At 46.5% G+C, this 21,224-nt stretch overlaps 2 protein-coding genes across 2 annotated transcripts in view; one reads left to right on the top strand and one right to left on the bottom strand.

Moving 5' to 3' along the window:
• The window catches only part of LOC126247980 (polyhomeotic-proximal chromatin protein), a 268,986-nt gene that overhangs the window by 188,022 nt on the left and 59,740 nt on the right, over positions 1-21,224 (bottom strand). The window lies entirely within an intron of this gene.
• The window catches only part of LOC126248357 (uncharacterized), a 30,838-nt gene continuing 9,751 nt past the window's right edge, over positions 138-21,224 (top strand). Inside the window, exons 1-5 of the mRNA XM_049949274.1 lie at positions 138-214; positions 15,160-15,274; positions 15,494-15,589; positions 16,846-16,941; positions 17,030-17,152. Of these exons, the coding sequence (XP_049805231.1) occupies positions 138-214; positions 15,160-15,274; positions 15,494-15,589; positions 16,846-16,941; positions 17,030-17,152 (507 nt within the window). The remainder of the gene's footprint in view (positions 215-15,159; positions 15,275-15,493; positions 15,590-16,845; positions 16,942-17,029; positions 17,153-21,224) is intronic.

Raw genomic sequence — 21,224 nt, 5'->3', positions numbered from 1 at the left:
GGTCGAATTTCATATGTGTAACTACAGTGTACTGAACAAGTAGTGCTATCGATATCACCGCCCGGAAAAGGGATCAGTGTGACCAAAGTTTCAGTTTGACAGCAAAAGTCTTTAATTCTTTGATTATAATCCACAAGATGGCAGCTAATATGAAGCAGTCGTTGCACAGTTCGGACGCGGTGACACTGTTCAAAGCCCCACTCCACAATGCACAGTGAGTGCCAAAAGGATGCCGTTGCAACCGTCCCTGTTACGTCCACGCGATGGTGATAAAATCATCTTCCAAAACTTTCACATACCGTTCGGTAGACACCGTGCCATCGAGGAATATCGCACCGATTATTCCGTGACTGGACATTGCAAACCACACAGTCCCCTGTTGAGGGTGAAGAGACTACTCGATCGTGAAATGTGGAAATCTCAGTCCCCCAAATGCGCCAATTTTGCTTATTGACGAAGCCATGCAAACGAAAGTGGGCATCGTCGCTAAGCCAAGCCTTGCGCATGCGCATACTAATTCCCATCGTGCCCCGCGGCCAACCGTGCAGTTTGAACGTTCTAAGGCAAACAGTTCAGAAGTTATGACGGTTTTATTTCATATAGTTCAGTAATTGTCACCCTGTACGTTTCTCCCTGATTCGACTCGCAAGGGTCACGGCGATTTAATTAACTTAAAAGTATGGGCAATTACAAACGGTTGGAAGTAAATTGCTACTCATCGACCAAAGTGGATTTTATAGAAAAGTTTCCACTTCCTCCCTCTTTCTTAATCACCTCTGAAGAATTTTTTTTTTTTTTTACCATGATAGGTGCACCTGAGCATTTGAGTAGAATGCACTTTTCCTCCACTCGTGAACGAGACAACGCGGCTTGTGTACGCTGTGCAGTCTGCCAACATGCCTCGAAGGGTCATTTCAGACTTAAAAGGTGCGCGCATTGTCACTCGAGATGTCAGCAGGGGAAGTAGGTCGCGGAATTGGCGTACACCACAATGACATCACTCCACCGTTCAGCGGCTATTGTAAGAGACAAGGCTGAGAGACAAGATGTGCCTCGTAGAACTCATCCGCGGTCAACATCACCAGCTGAAGGCCGAAAGCAGAAATTGTGGATCGTAGGTATTCCGAGAAAAAAAAGCAACAAAACTGCATGCTCCCCTTTTGGACGCAACTACGAGGGTTTTGTCAATTAAGACAGTATGTAACTTACGAATATGGACTGCATCAGGAGTAGAGTGCACCACGAACACCACACCAGTTTTAGGAGAGTCAGCGTTGGTCGCTGAAGTTGAAATCTTTACGTCTGTTGCAAATCAATTTCAATCACTGTGTGACCCTCTTCAGTGCTGTATATAAAATAAGAATAAAATAATCAGAGTGTACCATAACATACATCTGCCCAACTATACAAGTGCTGGCCGGGGTGGCCGAGCGGTTCTAGGCGCTATAGTCTGGAACCGCGCTACCGCTTCGGTCGCAGGTTCGAATCCTGCCTCGGGCATGGATGTGTATGATGTCCTTAGGTTAGTTAGGTTTAAGTAGTTCTAAGTTCTAGGGGACTGATGACCTCACAAATTAAGTCCCATAGTGATCAGAACCATTTGAACTATACAAGTAAGAACATACAGAAGAGATCGTTTGGATCAACTTTGCTAGTACTAAAGCCATGTGGACTCATAAATACAGGCAGTGAAATTACAATATCTGCACTTGTCAGACAAATGCAACTGGGCTATCTGCTTACAGCGACCTACGCAGCCATGCTCATTGCCAACACCGGACACAACAGCGCCCTCTTTAATGTTCATTATTAGAAAATATTTTATTAATGAAAAAAGAAGATAGAAAGAAGTATCGTACCTAATCCATGCAAGTACCAAGAGCCTTAAATGTAAAATTACATCGTAAAATCGTAAAACTGACAGTGCTTGTTTAAATTTTACGCTAATATAATGGTTGCAATACTGTGTTCTAGTTTGGTTCATGTTACATCACGTACTTTGGGACATGATTCTTGAAACACATGCCAGAACGCGTGAGCACTATCAGTTTTATGATTTTACGATGTAATCCTACGGACTTTAGGGCTCTTGAGGTGCGGATGGATTAGAGACTATATTTCTTTATATCTTCTTTTTCATTAATCAAAGATTTTGTAGTAATAATCATTAAAGAGGGCACTGTTACTTCTGGCGTTGGCAATGAGCATAGCTGCGTAGGTCCCTGCAAGCAGTTAGCCCATTTGTATTTGTCTGACAACTGCATTTCATTCATATGTGCACATATTCCAATTTTACTACTTCTATTTATGAGTCCACAGGGCTTTAATACTACGAATGTTGATGCAAACGGTCTCTTCTGTACGTTCTTACTTGTGCAGTTGGGTAGATGTGGTATGTTATAGTGCACTCTGACTCTTTTATTACTGTTTTATCTACAGCACTGATGATGGTCATGCAGTGATTGAAATCGTTTTGTAACAGAAATAAAGATTTTTATTTCAACGACCAATGCTGACTCTCTTTTTGTTATTTCCATATGATAAATTTGGACTCATGCTGTGTGTTACGAACAACAGTGGTGAGCGACGAAGGTGGACAGGGGAACACCTGGAATGGAAACTATATCAATGGCGTCGGGTTCTCTTCACCGACGAGTGCAGGATTTGTCTAAAGGGACAGGATCCTCCAAGCTTACTATCCAGCATTACGGCGATAGGTTCGTCTTTCAAGGCGATAATGCTCGAGGGCAACGAGTGGCCTACGGTATCTGCCCGTCTGAGTATGCTTGAGATCAGCTGAATAAAACCTTTAATTCCAGAATCGTGCTAGAATATGTACTAATTTAGGTTATTGTTTCTTTTCATAATAAAGTATTTTTTAGTTTCGTAAGGCTCATTCTATCATTCCTTGCTACCCTTCAATTTGAACCCACACAGTCTAGAGGAATTCAGGCAGCATGTTTACACGGACTGACCATTATCAGAAAATTACATCTGCACACACATGGATACTTCACAAGCTGTCGTACGGTGCATGGCGGAGGGTACCCTGTACCATTACTAGTTATTTCCTTTCCTGTTCCACTCGCAAATAGTGCGAGAAGAAACGACTATCTGTATACATACCTACGTATGAGCCCTAATTTCTCCTACCTTGTCTTCGTGCTTCTTACGCATGTGTGTTGGCGGCAGTCGAATCATTCGGCAGTCAGCTTCAAATTCCGGTTTTCTTAATTTTCTCAATAGCATTCAACAAATCTAGCAGCCCGCCTCTTAATTACTTCGATGTCTTCTTTCAATTCGACCTGCTACGGATCCCAGACACTCGGGCAGTATTCAAGAATAGGTCGGAGCAGCATCCTATATGCGGTCTCCTTTACAGACGAAACATACATACCTAAATTCTCCCTATAAACCGAAATCGACCATTCGCCATTCCTATCGCAGTCCTCACATGCTCGTTCCATTCCACGTCGCTTTGCATCGTTACGCCCAGACATTTAAACGACGTAACTGTCGAGTAGTACACTACTAATGCTGTATCCGAACATTACAGGTTTGTTTTTCCTACTCATCCGCATTAACTTACATTTAGAGCTAGCTGCCACTCATCACACCAACTATAAATTTTGTGTACATCATCTCGCATCTTCCTACAGTCACCCAACTTCGACACCTCACTGTACACCACAGCATCAGGCTGCCCATCCCGTCCCCCAAATAATTTGTGTGTGTAGAGAACAACAGCGGTCCTACCACACTTCCTTGGGGCACTCTTGTCGATACTTTTGTCTCTGATGAACACTCGCCGTCGAGGGCAACATACTGGGTTCTATTATTTTAGAAGTATTCGAACCATTCACATACCAGTGAACTTATTCCGTATCCTCGTACCTTCGTTAACAGCCTCCAGTGGGCACCGTGTCAAATGATTTCCAGAAATCTAGGAATATTGAATCTGCCCGTTGCCCTTCATCCATAGTTTGCAGTATAGCATGTGAGAAAAGGGCAAACAGTTTCGTACGAGCGATGCTTTCTAAGCGCATGCTGATTCGTGGAGATAACTTCTCAGTCTCAAGAAAATTTATATACTCTACCTGAGAATTTGTTCAAAGATTAACGGCCTTGCCGCAGTGGATACACCGGTTCCCGTGTGATCACCGAAGTTAAGCGCTGTCGTGCGTGGTCGGCACTTGGATGGGTGACCCTCCAGGCCGCCATGCGCGGTTGCCATTTTTCGGGGTGCACCCAGCCTCGTAATTGAGGAGCTACTCGACCGAATAGTATCGGCTTCGGTCAAGAATACCAACATAACGACCGGGAGAGCGGTGTGCTGCCACGACGCCCTCCTATCCGCATCCTCCACTGAGGATGACACGGAGGTCGGATGGTCCCGGTAAGCCACTCGTGGCCTGAAGACTGAGTGCTTTTTTTTTTTTTAACCGAGAATTTGTTCAAAGATTCTGCAACAAAAAGAAGTTAGGGATATTGGTCTGTAATTTTGCAGGTCCATTCTTTTACCCTTCTTATATACAGTAGCGACCTGCGCTTTCTACCAGTCGCTTGGGACTTTGTGATGGGCGAGAGATACGCGTTAAATGTAAGCTAAGTAAACGGCCAGCCAGTGCCGTAGAGTACTCTTTGTAAAAACAGAGTTGGGATTTCATACGGATCAGGTGACTTCTTGTTGTTGTGGTCTTCAGTCTAGAGACTGGTTTGATGCAGGTCTCCATGCTACTCTATCCCGTGCAAGGTTCTTCATCTCCCAGTACCTACTGCAACCTACATCCTTGTGAATCTGTTTAGTGTATTCATCTCTTGGTCTCCCTCGGCGATTTTTACCCTCCACGCTGCCCTCCAATACTAAATTGGTGATCTCTTGATGCCTCAGAATATGCCCTACCAACCGATCCATTCTTCTAGTAAAGTTGTGCCACAATTTTCTTTTCTCTCCAACTCTATTCAATACCTCCTCATTAGTTATGTGATCTACCCATCTAATCTTCAGCAGTCTTCTGTAGCACCACATTTCGAAAGCTTCTATTCTCTTCTTGTCCAAACTATTTATCGTCCATGTTTCACTTCCATACATGGCTACACTCCATACAAATACTTTCAGAAATGACTTCCTGACACTTAAATCTTTACTCGATGTTAACAAATTTCTCTTCTTCGGAAACGCTTTCCTTGCCATTGCCAGTCTACATTTTATATCCTCTCTACTTCGACCATCATCAGTTATTTTGCTCCCCAAATAGCAAAATTCCTTTACTACTTTAAGTGTCTCATTTCCTAATCCAATTCCCTCAGCATCACCCGGCTTAATTCGACTACATTCCATTATCCTCGTTTTGCTTTTGTTGATGTTATTCTTATATCCTCCTTTCAAGACTATGTCCATTCCGTTCAGCTGCTCTTCCAGGTCCTTTGCTGTCTCTGACAGAATTACAATGTCATCGGCGAACCTCAAAGTTTTGATTACTTGTCCATGGATTTTAATTCCTACTCAGAATTTTTCTTTTGTTTCCTTTATTGCTTGCTCAATATACAGATTGAATAACATCGGGGATAGGCTACAGCCCTGTCTCACTCCATTCCCAACCACTGCTTCCCTTTCATGCCCCTCGACTCTTGTAACTGCCATCTGTTTTCTGTACAAATTGTAAATAGCATTTCGCTCCCTGTATTTTACCCCTGCCACCTTCAGAATTTGAAAGAGAGTATTCCAGTCAACATTGTCAAAAGCTTTCTCTAAGTCTACAAATGCTAGAAACGTAGGTTTGCCTTTCCTTAATCTTTCTTCCAAGATAAGTCGTAATGTCAGTATTGCCTCACGTGTTCCAACATTTCTATGGAATCCAAACTGATCTTCCCCGAGGTCGGCTTCTACCAGTTTTCCATTCGTCTGTAAAGAATTCGTGTTAGTATTTTGCAGCAGTGGCTTATTAAACTGATAGTTCGATAATTTTCACATCTGTCAACACCTGCTTTCTTTGGGATTGGAATTATTATATTCTTCTTGAAGTCTGATGGTATTTCGCCTGTCTCATACATCTTTCTCACCAGATGGTAGAGTTTTGTCAGGACTGGCTCTCCCAAGGCTGTCAGTAGTTCTAATGGAATGTTGTCCACTCCCGGGGCCTTGTTTCGACTTAGTTTTTCAGTGCTTTGTCAGTCTCTTCACGCAGTATCATATCTCCCATTTGATCTTCATCTACATTCTCTTCCATTTCTATAATATTGTCCTTAAGAACATCGCCCCTGTATAGACTCTCTATATACTCCTTCCACCTTTCTGCTTTCCCTTCTTTGCTTAGAACTGGGTTTCCATCTGATCTCTTGATATTCATGCAAGTGGTTCTTTTTTCTCCAAAGGTCTCTTTAATTTTCCTGTAGGCAGTATCTGTCTTACCCCTAGTGAGATAAGCCTCTACATCCTTACATTTGTCCTCTAGCCACCCCTGCTTAGCCATTTTGCACTTCCTATCGATCTCATTTTTGAGACGTTTGTATTCCTTTTTGTCTGCTTCATTTACTGCATTTTTATATTTTCTCCGTTCATCACTTAAATTCAATATCTCCTCTCTTACCCAAGGATTTCTATTATCCCTCGTCTTTTTACCTGCTTGATCCTCTGTACCTTCACTATTTCGTCTCGCAAAGCTACCCATTCTTCTTCTACTGTATTTATTTCCCCCATTCTTGTCAAACGTTCCCTAATGCTCTTCCTCAAGCTCTCTACAACGTCTGGTTCTTTCAGTTTATCCAGGTCCCATCTCCTCAAATTCCCACCTTTTTGCAGTTTCTTCAGTTTTAATCTACAGTTCATAACCAATAGATTGTGGTCACAGTCCACATCTGCCCCTGGAAAAGTCTTACAATTTAAAACCTGGTTCCTGAATCTCTGTCTTACCATTATATAATCTATCTGAAACCTGTCAGTATCTCCAGGTGACTTATTTGCTTTCAAATCTTTCAGTTGTTACTCTACGCCAGGGGTCATAGTACTATGTTGTCCATATGGGAGTCTGTCCGATGGCCAAAAGACGGTGTGTTTGTCCGATTCTCCTGCGTAAAGGATTTCTTGTACACGAAATTTAACACTTCGGTTTACATTTTGCTACTATCTTCAACTGCCACACCAGACAGGTCAACATGGGACTGAATGGTAGCCTTAGAACCGCTTAGCGACTTTAGATAGGAGCAGAATTTTCTCGGGTTAACTTTTGCTAAGGTATGTCAGTGGTAGTTGTATGCTTCGGGCATAGATCTTTTCACACACGCACGAATTTCGACTAACCTTTGCCTGTCGTCATTTGTGGATTCTCTTTTGAACCGAAAGTGCAATAGTCTCTGCTTCCTCACCATCTTTCGAATTTCGTAATTACACCACGGTGGGTCTTTTCCATCCTTTATCCACTTACTGGGCGCATAATTCTCCAGACCTCGATTTACAATCTGCTTAAAGTTTTCCAAAAATTCCTCTACATCAGTCTTACTGGTACTAAGTGATGCAATTCACTAAGTAAGATGTTAATAATTGCTTATCTGCTCTCTCTCTAGCAGAAACTATCTCCTAGCCTTCTTGACTGATTTATTAACTTTCGTAGCCATCGTTGCTATAATGACATCGTGAAAGGCTAATACCCGTTTCTGAACTGAGATTGTCGGTAAGGTCCGGCCTACTTGTACCTACAAGTTCTAAGATATTTCCATTGCGTGTAGGCTTCTGAGCTAGCTGCTCGAGACAACAAAACGTATTCAGAAGTATTTCGCACGACTGTGACATCCCAGTTTATACTCGGTAGGTCAAAGTCGCCTCCAAGTAGTATGGCACGATCTGGTATTTACGCGCTACTGACTGTAGACTGTCTTTGAATGACTCTAGAACTGCCACAGCGGAATCGGGTAGCCGGTAAAAGCATCCGACAATTAACTCTGTTTCACCTACACCTGTTATACGTGACCAGACGACTTCACTGTCACACTCAATTTCGACCTCAATAGAGACAATATTTTTGTCAATTGCAACGAACACTCCCCCTCCAATGGACAGACCTCGATAAGAAAATATCAAAATGGAATAGGTGTGTGAACTCTGCTAAAGTGGAGAACGGCACAGAGTGTAGCGGGCTCACCGTTAGCAGTGGCCCACGTCCCGGAGGCCACACGGTCGAAGGAAACCGGCTGCCGGATGTGGGATGCCCTTCACATGCCATTGTCCGCCTCCAGACAAAGCTCGCCGCCAAGTCGACAGCTACCTCTCTCGTTCAACGAGCACTTTCGGCTCTTCTTCCCATTCATTATTTCTCCATAAAAACCTCTATAAAACGTGCCGTTCCGTACGTCAGTCGGTAAAAACGATACCCTTATAGAATCAACTTGTTGTCCGTCTGTTAACGCCCCTTTTTCTCAGGAACGGGTGGAGGTAGACTTGAAATCTATGCCAAATACTAAGGTCCCTTAGCAGTGTAAGAAACTTGAGCTAAGTCAGCGCAGTCAAAAGATACAGCCTTTTACGGCGCGTATTTCGATACTCGAAAACTCTTTCATCAGAACTTATAAATGAACTACCTGTGTACATAATGGAGTTTGTATGGAACCCTCAGTGCACGACTTCTACCGCACCTCACCGGTTTTTTTTTTTTTTTAGACGTAGAATAAAATTTGGAAAAAAACGGTCGAATACCTTTTTTCTCGCCTACACCACATCGTAGCTATGTAGATGTGTTTACTGTAAGTAACAAAAATCTATTCTGCTATTCACATTAGCATTTACTTCTTGCAGAAGACCGGTTCCCACTAGTACAAATTGATAAGAGTTGCGGGGGGGAGGCGGGGGGGACCAAACTGCTAGGTCATCGGTCGCTCGTTCCGATTAAAATAATTCCACAAGGGTGAGAGTAAAATAATCGAGACACACAAAACATAGCTGAAAGAAAGGAAGAAACCACAAGAATGACAGAAGGGCAACAAACACTAAAATTGACAAAATCGTACAGGAAAACCGCGGAGAGATGCAAGAAACATGTAGAAGAGATCAAAACAAGAGAGCAGATTACCATGGTTGGCTGACCATGAGCATAAAAAGGAGAAGCCAGCCACTCTGCAACACATTAAAACACATTAAAACCTCCACCCACTACGGTGGAGGACACAGAGGGACAAAGGCTATGCGCCAAAACTTAGATCAAAAATAAAACCCACCCCCATGAATAAAACGTAAAACTAAAGCTGCTGTTGAGGCATCGTCGCCCAACACTGAAGGTAGGGTGCTGAGAAAGTTAAAAGTCCGCCACAGAGCGGATGAAAGTGGGCAGGTCAGCAAGAGGTGGACGACCGTCATTTGTGAGCCACAGCGACGCCGAGATGTGAGGGGGTAACCATGAATCAGCCACGTATGGCCAATGCGGAGCCGGCGGACGACAACTGATTCCCTGCGAGAGGACCGCATGGAAGACTTCCACACATTCGTAGTCTCCTTAATGACACACAGTTTGTTGTGCGTACTGTTATGCCATTCCTTCTCCCAGAACGCAGGTCAGTTTCGGAGATGCCCATCTCCTGAAGCGGTTTCCGCGTAGCCTGCTTGGCCAGCCTGTCGGCAAGTTCATTGCCTGGAATTCCAACGTGTCTTGGGTTCACACAAACACCACTGAATGATGGGACCGTTCCAGGGCATAGATGGACTCCTGGATGGACGCTACCAAAGAATGGCGAGGGTAGCACTGGTCGATAGCTTGTAGGCTGCTCAAGGAGTCAGTACACAGGAGAAATGACTCGCCTGAGCATGAGCGGCTGTGCTCAAGAGCACGAGATATGGCCGTCAGCTCTGCAGTGAAAACACTGTAGCCATCTGGCAAGGAGTGCTGTTCAATATGTCCTTCATGAACATACCCAAAGCTTACCTGACCATCAGCCATCGAGCCGTCGGTGTAAACGGAGAGCTGCAGGATTAAGAGAGTCCTTAGGGCCATGCGAAAGGTCCAGAAGAATTTGCGGCCTAGGTGTACACCATGGAGGTGTACGTGAATGGACCTCGAGGAGAGGTGGTAACGGGAAGGACTCCAGTTCAGATAGAATGGACTCGACATCAACCGCAATTGTAAGCCCTGACCTGGGCTGCTGATGCTGGAGATGAACTGCTGTGGTTGGGAAAATAAGACGGTAATTCGGATGTGCAGGAGAACTAAAGACGTGTGCAACGTAACTGGCGAGCAGTTGTGCATGCCTAACCTTCAATGGAGGGACTCCGACCTCCACCAGGACACTGATCACAGGACTCGTTCTAAAAGCTTCCGTTGCTAGGCGAACGTCACAGTGGTGCACTGGGTCGAGTAAACGCAACGCTGAGGGCGCCGCCGAACCGTAAACCAGACTCCCATAGTCAAGGGGAGATTGAACAAGCGCTCTGTAAGCCGCAGCAGTGTAGAGCGATCTGCAACCCAGTTAGTGTTGCTCAGGCAGCGGAGGTCATTGAGGTGCTGCCAGCACTTCCACTTAAGCTGACGAAGGTGAGGTAGCCAAGTCAGTTGGGCATCGAAAACCAGTCCTGAGTGTCGATATGTCTCCACTACAGTGAGTGGATCGTCATGAAGGTAAAGTTCTGGCTCTGGATGAACGGTGCGACACTGACAGAAATGCATGACACACGACTTCGCGGCTGAAAACTGGAAGCCGTGGGCTAGAGTCCATGACTGTGCCTTGTGAATGGCTTCCTGTAGGCGACACTCTGCAACACCAGTACTGGAGGAGCAATTCGAAATGCAGAAGTCATCCGCATACAGAGAGGGTGAGACTGACGGCTCTACAGCTGCTGCTAGACCGTTAATAGCCCCTAAAAATAGAGAGACACTCAATACAGAGCCCTGCGGAACGCCATTCTCCTGAATACAGGGGGAACTATAAGAGGCACTGACTTGGAAAGTACGGAGCGACAGGAAGTTTTGGACAAAAATCGGGAGTGGGCCCCAGAGACCCCACTCATCCAATGTGGCAAGGGTATGATGTCCTTAGGTTGTGTCATATGCTTTACGTAAGTCAGAAAAAGACAGCAACCAGATGTTGGTTTCTGAGAAAAGCTGTTCAGATGGCAGACTCGAGGGACACAAGATTATCAGTGGTAGAGCGACCCTGGCAGAAGCCGCTCTGACATGGAACCAGTAGGCCACGTGACTCTAGGACCCAACACAACCACCAACACACCATACGTTTCAGTAGCTTACAAATAAAGTTGGTGAGGCTGATGGGCCGATAGCTATCCATATGAAGCGGGTTTTGACCAGGTTTGAGCACCAGAATGATGATGCTCTCCCGCCATAGCGATGGTAAGACGCCATCGCACCAGATCTGGTTGAAGGTGATGAGGAGAAGTCATCTGTAGCCAGCCAAGAGATGTTTAATCATCTGACTGTCGATCCGATCCAGCCCAGAAGCTGCATCGGGGCAATGTGCAAGGGCGCTGAGGAGCTCCCACAGTAAATGGGGCGTTATAGGGTTCACTGTAGCGTGTAGTGAACGAGAGGACTTTCCATTCCATCCACCATTTGAGGGTGCGAAAGACGCGGGGGGGGGGGGGGGGGGGGGTAGTTCTCCAATGCAGCAAAGTGCTTGGCAATTGCCATTGATGTTAATGCCAGGGACAGCTGTTGGGGTCTGGTACCCAGAAAGACGTCTGATCTTCGTCCAGATTTGGGAAGGTGACGTATGGCACCCAATGGTCGACATGTACCCCTCCCAACACGTTTGTTTCCGTCGTTTCATGAGCTGGCGAACGCGGGTACGGAGCCACTTAAACGCTATTAGGTGCTCTACGGAAGGGTGGCGTTTATGTCGCTGTAGAGCTCGCCGACGCTCTTTAGTTGCCTTTGCCTCAGCGACTTCCGGCGACCACCAAGGGACTGTCTTTCGCTGAGGGCACCCTAAAGAATGAGGGATCGCGTTTTCCGCTGCAGAAACGATCGTTCTAGTGACCTACTCAACGACAACATCGATGGCACCCATGTGGGGAAGATTCAGCGGTGATAGCAGAGGTGAAGTCTCCCCATTCTTGCCTTGTTTAAAGCCCATCTGTGTAGGCGTCCATGGGCATGACGCCGGGGGTGTGGCAGGAAAATGGGGAAGTGGTTACTACCACATGTGCTCTCCATTGGATAGATGGGAGAAGGCCAGGACTGCAAGCCGAGAGATCAATGGCCGAATATGTGCCACACTGAAGTGTGTGGGGGGGTTGGGGGGGGGGGGGGTGCACCTGTATTTAAGAGGCACAGGTCGAGGAGTGACAGTAAATTTTCGACCTTCCTACCTCGGTCAGTAAGCATGGTGCCACCCCACAAGGGGTGATGTACGTTAAGATCTTCCAAAAGTAGGAAAGATTTAGGGAGTTGATCAATCAGTGTAGTCAATACGTTCAGGGGTACTGCACCCTTTGGAGGAAGATATACATTGCACAGAGTTATTTCCTGTGTCACCCTTATCCTGACAGCCACAGCTTCGAGAGGAATTTGAAGGTGCACAGGTTCACTACATACTGAGTTTAGGACATAGATGCAAACTCCACCTGCCACACTGTTGTAGTCGCTACGGTTCCTGTAATATCCCTTATAGCCGCAGAGGGCAGGGGTCGGCATTGCCGGGAACCAGGTTTCCTTGAAGTCAATGCAGAAAGCAGGTGTAATGCTTAACAGTTGCCGTAGATTAGCCACATGGTGGGGAAAAACCACCGCAATTCCACTGGAGGATTACGTGATCGTGAGACTGGGAAGGCATGAAACACTGAATGAGGCAGTCTACGCCTCAGGGTCACCTGCTACCACCAGATGAATACCTGCGCGATCGACATCCATTGTGTCTGAAGGCCCACTGAAGCCACTGCAGTGCCTTAGTTGCCGGCCGCGGTGGCCGTGCGGTTCTAGGCGCTGCAGTCCGGAACCGCGGGACTGCTACGGTCGCAGGTTCGAATCCTGCCTCGGGCATGGATGTGTGTGATGTCCTTAGGTTAGTTAGGTTTAAGCAGTTCTAAGTTCTAGGGGACTGATGACCTAAGATGTTTAGTCCCATAGTGCTCAGAGCCAAGCCAAGCCAAGTGCCTTAGTTCTTGGGGGTCTTTTTAGGTTTCTCTCACTGCTGCTTACGTTTGTCCAGCAGGGAGGGATTTATTGATTCAGTCTCAGGGACTGAAGTCCTACAACCAGTACCTGTGGTTGCTTCAGCCACTGGCGGGTTTCAGCTTGACCACTTATAGGAACCTGGCAAGGGAATGACCCACAGGATCCCTTCCTGGCGAGTGAAGCCGAAGAAGACTTACGCTTCTCTGGCTGAGAAGTGGGGACTGACATCCCCGATGGTTGGGGGGGGGGGGGGGGAGGGTGTTGCTCCTGAAGTAGGTTATGCAGAAGCAACAGCGAGGGCAGTGACCCACACCATCAAGGGGGCAGGTGGAGGCTTATGGCTCTGAGAGCCAACTGTACACGGTAGAATGGAAGATGGTAGAACCGTTGTCATAGTGGCGGCGTAGGTTGACGTCATATGCACAGGATGTAGCCTCTCATATATTCTCTTAGCCTCAGTTTAGGCCAGTCAGTCCAGGGTCTTGTATTCTGTTATTTTTCTTTCTTTCTTTCTGGAGAATCCTGCAGTTTGGCGAGCAAAGTGAATGGTGCTCTCCGCAGCTGACACAGATGGGAGCCGGGGCAAAGGGAGTATCGGGAAGTGAAGGACGTCCACAATCCCGACAGGTGAGGCTGGAAGTACAGTGGGAAGACATATGACCGAACTCCCAGCACTTAAAGCACAGCATCGGGGGAGGGATATCCCTCAAAGGCCAAGATGAAGGCACCGGTGGCAACCTAATTATCCCTCGGACCCCGGTAGACGCGCCAGACGAAATGGACACCTCACCGCTCTAAATTGGCGCGCAGTTCGTCAGACTGTAAAAGAAGGTCCCTGTGAAATATGATAACCTGGACCATATTTAAGCTTTTATGGGGCATGATGGAAACAGAAACATCCCCGAGCTTGTCATAGGTGAGTAGTGCCTGTGACCGGGTAGAGGATGCTGTTTTGATCAAGACTGACCCTGACTGCATTTTGGCTAAGCCTTCCACCTCCCCAACTTCTCCTCTAAATACTCCACAAAAAATTGAGGTTTCATTGACAAGAAAGATTCCCCATCAACTCTTCTACATACGAGGTACTTAGCATTGAAGTTAGACTTTGACCGCTTAGAGACTGCTGGTGTTTGACCACCAGCAAGAGATGACGTACTACACTTCATGGCGTGTCATCTACCCTGATGCCACCCACTCCGACCAGGGGTCCTCCCCACGGGCGCCACCCAGCAGCAGCAAAGGCTACCTAGCTGGATGGCCATTGCCGGGAGTCCCGATGCCCCAGGGTGACGGGCATCTACTTTTTGGCCTACATGGGGAGTTAACAGCGCAGGCATCAGCAGAGCGATCCCTGTGTGGTCAGGGGGCTACAACCAACAGGGTACATGGTGGCCCTACCACAACGTACTGGCTACCGTGCTGGATATCAGGCGCAAACGAGCTACGAAGTCCGTTATCGTCGACAGCGCAGAAAGCGATTCTGCACAGAGGATGGAGGAAAACGCATCCAGGAGGCTGACCTCATCCAACAGCTGGAGAATGAGCGGAAGTGCGGATCCACGTCGACGAAGGATGAGAGAGGTCTCAGCGCATGATGGACGCTATGCACTATGTATGGCGTCCTTCCCCAATTGACTCGCTCTTCTGGAAACGTTTGAAAAATAGAGGTCAAACTCTACAGGGGACGACCGGCCCCGGTAGCCGAGCGGTTCTAGGCGCTTCAGTCCGGAACCACGCGGCTGCTATGGTCGCAGGTTCGAATCCTGCCTCGGGCATGGATGTGTGTGATGTCCTTAGGTTTAAGTAGCTCTAAGTCTAGGGGACTGATGACTTCCGATGTTAGGTCCCATAGTGCCTAGAGCCCCTCTACAGGGGACCATCACATAAAGACCGAAACGTTTGAGACTCCTTTTAGTCGCCTCTTACGACAGGCAGGAATACCTCGGGCCTATTCTAACCCTCGGACCCGCAGAGGGACCTTCAAATTCAAATGCTGCAAACACTTTACTTTTAACGAGTTATTTTAATCAATGTTGTCGTTTTGTTTCAGGGTCGGTGGCAAGCAGAAGGCTCTAAGATATCGGAGGAAGCTGCTGAGCACCCTGAAACAGAGAGTACTACACCTGGCCAGACCTCAACAAAACAGGTATGAAAAATCTCATATCGTAAGTCAGCTAGTTCTAATGCCCTACTCCGAGCGACTTACTTCAGTCACGGGGTAGTAGCGGTTTTCTTCTGGAAAATGGGGGCAGACTTATGTCTACGTGACAGTTACTGACGTTCCACAACAATTAATTCAAATTTGTGCGCTCCCTCGGGATTTACACTTTATAAACACTATATATGAACATCTTACTTTAACGAATTTTGTTGTTTCATTCCAGTCTGAAGTGCCGTCAAAAGGCTCAGAGACAGTGGAGCAAGATGTTGACACGCCAGAAACAATTGCCACGCCACCTGGGAAAAGCTCCAGGAAGAAGGTATTGAAACGCGCATTCCCGAGTCAAATGTCTCTAATACCACAATGGAACACAACCTGAAAGGCACAATTCACATAAAGAAATAACACTAAACATACACACAACGAAACATCTCGAACAAAATCAACAAATTATTCAACAAAACCGACATCGCATTTGCATTTCAAAACACATACAGCCTCAAACACAAAATTCACAAAGGCAGCTCGAAAATTCCCACACACAACAATCCCGGCATTTACAAAATCTCATGCAACACATGTCACAAATTCTACATAGGGCAAACTGGTAGAAACTTCAAAATCAGATATAAAGAGCACACCAGAGAAAGTGAAAACAACACATCCACATTTTTTCAGCATTTAAAAGCAGAGAAACACTATGTAATACCCATAAACCAAGCACTAGAAATCCTCCATATTACGCAAAAGGGAAATAAAGATATATTCACAAGCGTATTGCAACCCAACAAATTTACTGAACGAACAAACCGACCTAAAGCACCAAAAGTATATAGAAACCTTTATTCACATTATAAATCGGGAAAACGGGTAAAATAATATTAGTGATTCTAAACAACACATATCCATAGTAACAGCGATAACATCAGTGGTATAAAACAGAGACAGAATACCAACATAAATCATAGACAGCAAGAACTATTACGAAAAATTAACAACGTAAAATAAAGATGTCAAAACTGAAACTAACTTTAGGCCAAAACATAATTAGAAACAAACATATATGAAAAAATAATAATAAACAACTGAATTTCACACACCACTTATTTATAATGGTAACTATGTAAATATGTAACATTGCTAACCCACTGTCCTCCAAGCTGTCAGAAGAGTAGCATATATGGAAAACAAGTAACATCCGGTATACATCTCCACTGTATACCTGGGAGAAAGTAATAATTCCAAAACAGACAGAATATGACAGCAACAATGTTACGTATAAGGTAAAACACTTAATGATATATTATAAATTTTTAGATCATAGTTACAAAACCATTATATTAAGACCATCGCTTATCAATGTAATTACAGATCACCTGACGATGGAAGTTCGCCGAAATGGGCTAATTGTGAATGAGATAAAATATAAACAATTTACATAGCAGTGTAGCTGGCTATTATTCACAAATAATCACGTCATTAAAGGACATATTTTGTATTGCTGGCCCAAAAACAAAAGTATCTAATACCACATTTTGAAAGACCAATTTTAATCGTGTAGTTGTTTTCTTTTAGGGAAAGAAGAGAAAGACTGGTGGCAAGGCAGGAAAGAAAGCCGTCGAACCAGAGCCAACAATTATCAGTCCACTTGAAAATATTGTAATGCTAAAGGTATGAAAAACCTCACCTCGATAGTCATATGTTTCTAAAATCATTCTTTGGATAATATATTTTAATTAATGTACTTGTTCAATTTCAGGGCAAAACGGAGACACTGGAAAAGACCTCAGTGAAAAAACGTATCAAGCGCTCTGCTGCTGAAAGCGATTTGCAGGAACCAGTGGCTTTGCTGGGTGCTGAAACATCAGAAACAGTACTGATGGTGAGAAATAAGCATTAACTTCCGCACACTTACTCATCTATTTGATATGTATAGCTCATACCTGCTCGGATGAAGAAGGCTTGTAGCGCAGATATTTGGGGGGGGGGGGGGGGGGGCTCTGTATTATCAGGGAGCGAATAGTTTTTCTTCCTACAATCAGCTGCCGTATTGTTATGACTTGACGAGTCGTACGGACTGAAATGCGTAGCGCGTTGAGTGGTTGCGAAATCAACAGCTTATCTATGATACAGATGATAAACACTACATATAAATAGCTTGATCTTCCATAAATACAATAAGCGGATGAAACAATCGATTAGTTGTTAACTGGCCACGTTGATCCTGAAACGAAGACTGACATCTGGAAATATCTTCTGAAATTGGCGTTTTGTTCCCTATTCCGTTCTCAAGGAGGATAGTTTTAAACAGACGTACATCGATGGCATAAATTTACAGCAGAGCTATGAAACACCTTCAGTTCCTTCGTCCGTTGACTCATGTGTCTGTATCAATAGCATGCTATCATATACAGGGATCTGTTATGACCACCTACCTAATAGCCAGTATGTCCAACTTCGGCACGGATAACAGCGACGACGCGTCGTAGCATGGAAGAAACACTAAACTTGACTTAAACGGTAAGCAACTTTTTTTCCACATCAGTCTCATTACTTTATTGTCGCACCTCGTAGACTTTGAAGGGCACTGAGTGAGTCTGAGCAGAGGACACAATTGAAAAGGCTATGTCGCCGGATGTACTCCGTGGCCTGATACAAGGCGAAGAGCTCGGCTGTAAATACTGAGGAGTGTGCTGGAAGCCGATATCGAAAGACACGGGTGCCAATGACGAAGGCACACCCGACCCCACAGTCAGTCCGAGAGCCATCAGTGTATAGTACAAAGGTACTATCGCGAAGTTCCATGCGAAGGTCGTGAATTTGAAAGCGATAGACCGACGGTGGATAGTGTTGAGACGGCTTAAGAGGGATGGACGTGCAGACGCATAAACAAAGCACCCATAGCCGAGTTTCGAACGGACAAGGGACCGGTACAAACGGAGGAGGGTGGTTCGATCGGCACCCCAGGAGGTACCGTTGAGGACACGTAGGACATTGAGGAACTGCGTACAGTGGGCTGCCAGGTAACATACATGGAAGGACCGAGAGAGTTTCCTATCGAGCATGAGCCCCAGGAATGTCGTAGTTTCAACGAACGGAAGGGCAACAGGCCCAAGATGTAAAGATGGTGGGAGAAACCACTTGCCTCGCCAGAAATTCATACAAACGGTTTTGTCAGTGGAAAAGCGAAAGCCATTGTTGATGCTCCACGAGTAAAGACGATCAAGACATCGCTGAAGACGCCGGTCAGTGAGGCAGGTCCGTGGAGAACTGCAATAGATGGCAAGATCGTCAACAAAAAGGGAGCCGGAGATGCCCGGTGGGGGACAGGACTTGTTAGTGTTAATGGCGATAGCAAGGAGGACGACACTCAGGACGCATCCGTGTTGCACACCGTTTTCCTGGATAGAGGTGTCCGACAAGGCAGAGCCCACACGGAGGATACCAGTTCTCCAGTAGGTGTCGTTGGCCTTCGCCAAATCGAAAAACACGGCCATAGTCTGCGATTTCCGCAGAAAACCATTCGTGACATGGTTGGACAAAGTAACGAGATGGTCAACTGCAGAAGTCCGTGTTCGAAATCCACACTGTGCATTCACCAGTAAATTGCAAGACTCGAGCCACCACACCAGCCGTGCATGAATCATACGTTCCATCACGTAACAAACGCAACTGGTAAGAGAGATGGGGCGGTGGCTAGAAGGAAGGTTTTTATCCTGACCGGGCTTAGGTATGGTTATGATGGTGGCATAACGCCAGTGTCCGAGAAATGTGCTCTCTGCCTAGATGCGGTTGTACGTGTTAAGCAGAAAGTGTTTGCCCGCAAGAGAAAGGTGCTGCAACATCTGAATGTGGGTGGCGTCCGGCCCTGGGGCGGAGGATCGGGATGAACTGAGAGCATGATCGAGCTCCCTCATAGTAAGGGCGGCATTGCAGCACTGACGATTCGGGAAGATAAGGGTATCGCCCGAGCCGCCTCCGCTCGTTTCCGATGGAGGAAGGCAGGATGATACCGGGAGGAGCTCGAAACTTCCGGAAAATGGTAGCCCAAGGCGTTGGAGGTAGCAATAGGAACATCGTCTGCTACTGTGAGGCCGGAAATGCGGGAATGGATCTTGGTCCCAGAGAGCCATCGGAGGTTGGCCCACACCACAGAGGAAGGGGTGGAACTGTTAAAAGAACTAGTGAGTGAAATCCATCTAGCTCGTTTGCTATTCCGAAGAACACATTGACACTTTGCACGCATCTGTTTATAATGAATGCAGTTTGCCATCGTAGGATGACAGTTAAAAATGCGGAGAGCACGTCTCCGTGCGCGAATTGCATCGCAGCGTGCCTCAGACCACCACGGGACTGAGACACGACGTGGTAAAGAGGAAGTGCGAGGAATAGAACGTTCTGCAGCAGTAAGGACAACGTTGGTGAGATAGTCTACCGGGTCAGGACAACTGGGGAAATCTTGTTCGCGAAGGTCGCCAGGGAGGAGTCAAGTTGCCAGTCGGCCTTAGTAAACTGCCATTTAGGCGTGCACGCGGATGGGTAGGAGTCAACAAATGGAGAGCACACGGGAAATGGTCGCCCGAGTAGGTGTCAGAAAGAACGGACCACTCAAGATGATGGACAAGCTGGGCAGTGCAAAAGGATAGGTCCAAATGGGAATAGGTGTGCGAGGAGTCGGAAAGGAAAATGGGTGCTCCAGTGTTAAGGCAGAAGAGGTTAAGTTGGTGAAGAATGTCAACCAAGACGGCACCGCTCTGACAGGTCCTGGGAGAACCCCAAAGGGGATGACACGCATTGAAGTCACTAAGTAGCTGCCCAAGAAGCTGAAGGAAATCTGCCCTGGTGACATCGAATGACAGAAGTACATAAATGGTACAGAGGGAAAAAGTCAGGTGGGGAAGGAAAAGGCGAACTGCAACAGCTTTAAGATGGGTAGTCAGGGGGATGGGTTGACAATGAATGTCATCCCATATGAGCAGTATGACGCCCGCATGAGATGTAATGCCGACCTCAGCGGAAAAGTCAAAACAAATCGGTAAGTAATGTGAAAGGTCAAGGCGGTCGTGAGGGAGCAATTTCGTTTCCTGAAGGCAGAGTACAAGGGGATACTGCGATGCTAAAAGCAGCTGCAAATCCTCTTTGTGGGACCGCACGCCGCGAACGTACAATTATAGGACAGTCATGGGGAGGAAGAGATGTAGGGGTGTCAACTCGGCGGCCGCCGAGTGACAGCCGGTGTAGAGTCACTACTACAGGGCACAGAAGCAAGAGGATCCTGCTCCATGGGGTCCACAGAACCATCGGAGTCCAACACTGAAAAACGGTTGGTGGTGCGCACCGGCGAGACAGAGACCGGCCGGGCTAAGGAACCTCGTGGCGACACCGTCGGACAGGATATTCGAGTTGGCGAAGGAGAAGACAGTTTGCCTATGGTAGGCTTCTTCGAGCCTTTCTGGTTAGAGGACGACTAGGGTGTTGTTTGGCTGTGGGGAGGGGGGGGGGGGAAAGGGGGAAGTCTTCACGGGAGTACTCCTCCTGTCCTTTCCTGCCTACTGGTTATGTAGCTGGTGGCTTCGCCTCTTGAGGCGAGAGTTTGACGGTTTTTTGCACAGCGGGACGGGGGGATGGCAATGCTACCTTGATATTGGGCAGTTTCACAACCTTAGAGCCATTGCAGTTGATACAGCGAGGAGGCGGAGGAGGAGGCAGACAATCGCCCTCGTGTGAATCCCGGCTACAGGTTACACATTTTGCTCGATGTCGACAAGACATTCTAGTGTGGTTGGAACTATGACACTGGTAGCAGCACATCGGGTTTGGAATGTACGGCTGGACTGTGATAATTTCATAGCCTGCTTTGATCTTGCGGCAGCACCACTCTATCAAAGGTGAGGCAAAGAGTGCGGGTGGGCACTAAGGAGGAACCTACCTTTTTCATTTTCCGATGGACGGCA

Source organism: Schistocerca nitens, chromosome 3 (assembly GCF_023898315.1).
Source record: "Schistocerca nitens isolate TAMUIC-IGC-003100 chromosome 3, iqSchNite1.1, whole genome shotgun sequence".
NCBI lineage: Eukaryota > Metazoa > Arthropoda > Insecta > Orthoptera > Acrididae > Schistocerca > Schistocerca nitens.
The sequence above is the reverse complement of the archived record's forward strand: the minus strand, read 5'-3'. Positions and strand labels throughout refer to the sequence as shown.